Below are 3,283 nucleotides of genomic sequence, written 5' to 3'. Positions count from 1 at the left end.
CACGCGCGTTTTTGAGACGCGGACGGACGGCAACCGGAAGAGAAAATTTCGTGTGCCAGAACAGTGGTGTCTCCCAGATTTTTGTATTAATCATCTATAATTGAGAAAAGATACATAGCAATGTAAATGTGGTTATGTGAAAGCAAGTTAAAAGGGAGAAGCTGTACAACCCCAGTTTGTTTCCCCAACAAACTAGTTGAATAATAATAATAATAATAATAATAATAATAATAATAATAATAATAATAATAATAGAAAAGAGGTAACACCAGTCTTACCCACCATTTGTATTTTATTGTCACTCACATGCTTTCGTTAACACTGAAAATTTTTACATGTCAAGACCTTCGCGATCAATTCAATAAGTAGGAAATCCCCATTGTTGAAATTTCTTTGTTTTTTGATTGTCACACTGTGACGTTTCATATTTCTTTCCCGTCTCTTCCAGTGATCAGATGAGGCTAACAGCTTTTAAAATGTTTCACAGAGCAAATTAGCATAACACCTTCCCATCATTAACGAAGCGGAAGTAAGCGCCGATCAAGTCGGTGTCAATGGCAACTCTCACCCACACCCTCTTCTGCCCTTCTTGTCCAGTTGTTCAAACGATGTATAGCGCTATCCCCGGATAAATCACTATCAAGTGGATAAGTCATAGCTAAACCACTTACGCTATCTAATGGATAGTGATTAATTCGGTGGATAGAGTTGTCCACCTTTTGAACAACTGGCGCCTGTTGAACGCCTAAAATCGAGATCTTATAAGCTGAGTGGGAGGCTACCATCTTTCCACTTTCTTCCCGATTCCCCGACTTCACCTACCACGATGGCTTGTCCTAGTCGAGCATGAAGCCTGCTCAAGGACCTAAGCCCAGGGTTTTAACTACTGCAACGCCGCATCCGAGATCTCTACATACGTCGTCAGCCAAAAAGGCGAATTTCAATTGTTAACAAAACTTTCCACTTTGTGGCAAGCAGAGAGAGTCTACCAAGAGGCTTACAAAATTTGTTAAGTAACCAAGTCCTTCAACGAAGTCCCCAAACTACACACTGAAAACACAAAATTTCTGCCACAGTTAAGTTAAATATCTACGTTACTAAAGTAACCATTGATAAGAAAATCAAAAATTCAACTTTTTAAATATCTCACTAGGTTTTCAACATATTTTACAATTACATTAAGCTTAACCTAGATTTTAATAGCACCGATGAAAACAAGTTCACAGTTCGCTAATGGTGTGTACTAAGTTCTAATTCACATGATTGCGTTTCCTGATTGGTCAGTAATAACATTGGTTCTGAAAGTGCTAGAAGGCATTAAGAATTACTTCGAGTAGTGTTTACCTCTAAGTTAAAGGCCAATCGTTTTGCCACCAATCGACAGGTTCCTCCCGCTAAACACGATTGCATTTTATTCTCTGTCATCTAAATTATGATTTTCCCCCGAAATGTTCATTCCGGCAAAGGTGAAGGCACTTACAACTCACGGACAATCAAACATAAAACAAAGTTAACATTTTCTTCGAATTTTAACGCAAGTTCTTATTGGTTGAGAATCTGTAACCAAGAGTTGTGATTGGTGCATCGGATGGCGCAGAGTCTTGATTGACAAGTTAGATGACGTGGTCATTTTGTTTCAACTGGCAAAGTAAACCTCACCTTGAATATGGAGTATCACATTTAAACGAAACGGACGAGGTTTGTTATTCTACTTCTTGATTTCACGTATGACGTTGAAATTTACGAGGATAAGATTTGTGCAAAATGTCAAAACAAAAGGAACGAAAAAGGGAAGAAAAAAGGCTCTAACTACTCGACGGATGATCTCTATATTACAATTATGGCAAACTCTCGGGGTAACAACCTGTGGAACCTACAGACAACGTGCGCTAAAAAAGCAAGAGTAAAGAGACAAAAACTGAATTAAACGTTTTCTAGGGGCCTCCAGAGACCAGGCAGGCCGTTATTGATAACGTTTTCCTTGTTGATTACAAAAAGTTAACGATGACAAAGCAACACGTACGTGACTCAAATCATCGAATAAAAATAGCCGTCGAAAGGAAAACTACTGTAGTTGTCGATGACAAACGCGGCCGTTTTGTTAATCGACGACTCCTTTTCTCCCGTCTGTGAGCAAGTCATCGATTACTCAAGTATTAGTCCATTTCAGAGTTCCTGCGTACCTCAGTTTCAAAGCGAGTCCTAGTGCACATGATTCAAATGGAAATGACCCCGTTGCACATCCTTATGCAAATCAAACTTATTTCCCTTTCAACAGTTGAGCAGCAAGACTCACTTCGAAACCGAGGAAAACAGCAGCTAAGAAAGGGCCCATTTCGCAGCGACGCGAACGATTTTTAAGTCAGCGGTTCTTAATTTATCGACGAACTTTTCGTGTATACACCTTATTCCAAAATGGCCGCCATTTTAGCATTCTTTTGTTTGATTGCAAATTGGCCCTTTTCGCTTCGTTCATGAATTTTACGTTTGAAAGCGAGGCCAAAAGGTTTAATTTCCCAGGAAACAAAAGAATACCAAAATGGCGGCCATTTTGGAATAAGGTGTATGGAAATACATTTTCTAACAATTGTCGATTAAATTAATTTGTCGACTAGAAATAGCCGTCGATAACAACTTGCTTCGTCTGTGGAGGGCTTAAGAGGACAAACAAAAAACTAGTCAGGTTTTTACACCGAGATAAACCCCATTACCGTGTGACACTGCAATTCATTACAAATTTAAGACTCATCAGATTTTGTAGCCAAAGGAGTTGAACACAAGTTTTGCCAGGCTCTTGTAAGCATCTGTGGACTTTATGTAAGACTTCCTGGTTTCCCACACGATTGCGATAGGAATCATTATCAAGGCTAGAATGAACATGATGAAGATGAACATCTTAAAGCCATAGTTTTCCACTTCCACGTGTTTCGGAGGACGGGGAGTAGGAGGCACCTGTGAAAATAAGTGTCACACAATAAGAACGACTGATACAAAATGGGGAAAAGGTGTCACGCTACTTAAAGACGGATGAAGAATGTGACAAAAGTGTCCCAAAAATAAAGCCTAATGCAGTGACGCGTTAAAGACGATTTTCTTGTGGAGGACAACGTCCATGTTGAGGATCAAACTTTCTTTCGACTTGAAAGTCTTCACATTTGCAGGAGCGCTTTCACCTCAGTCATTTCAAGTTTGTGAGTTTTGATTCGGCCAGGGTTTGAACCTGCAAACTCCCGCATGACAGCTCTACGCTCAACCAAGGCCGAGCCACCGGTATGTGTCATCT

The 3,283-nt window shown here is 39.9% G+C and overlaps 1 protein-coding gene across 1 annotated transcript in view; it reads right to left on the bottom strand.

Annotated features, from left to right (window-relative positions):
• Positions 1 to 274: 274 nt before the first annotated feature.
• The window catches only part of LOC138038781 (FERM domain-containing protein 3-like), a 23,451-nt gene continuing 20,442 nt past the window's right edge, over positions 275 to 3,283 (bottom strand). The window contains exon 15 of the mRNA XM_068884824.1: positions 275 to 2,952. Coding sequence (XP_068740925.1) covers positions 2,749 to 2,952 — 204 coding nt within the window. The 3' untranslated portion in view covers positions 275 to 2,748. The remainder of the gene's footprint in view (positions 2,953 to 3,283) is intronic.

The sequence above is a fragment of the Montipora capricornis genome, chromosome 2 (assembly GCF_036669925.1).
Source record: "Montipora capricornis isolate CH-2021 chromosome 2, ASM3666992v2, whole genome shotgun sequence".
Classification (NCBI taxonomy): Eukaryota; Metazoa; Cnidaria; class Anthozoa; order Scleractinia; family Acroporidae; genus Montipora; species Montipora capricornis.
The sequence above is the reverse complement of the archived record's forward strand: the minus strand, read 5'-3'. Positions and strand labels throughout refer to the sequence as shown.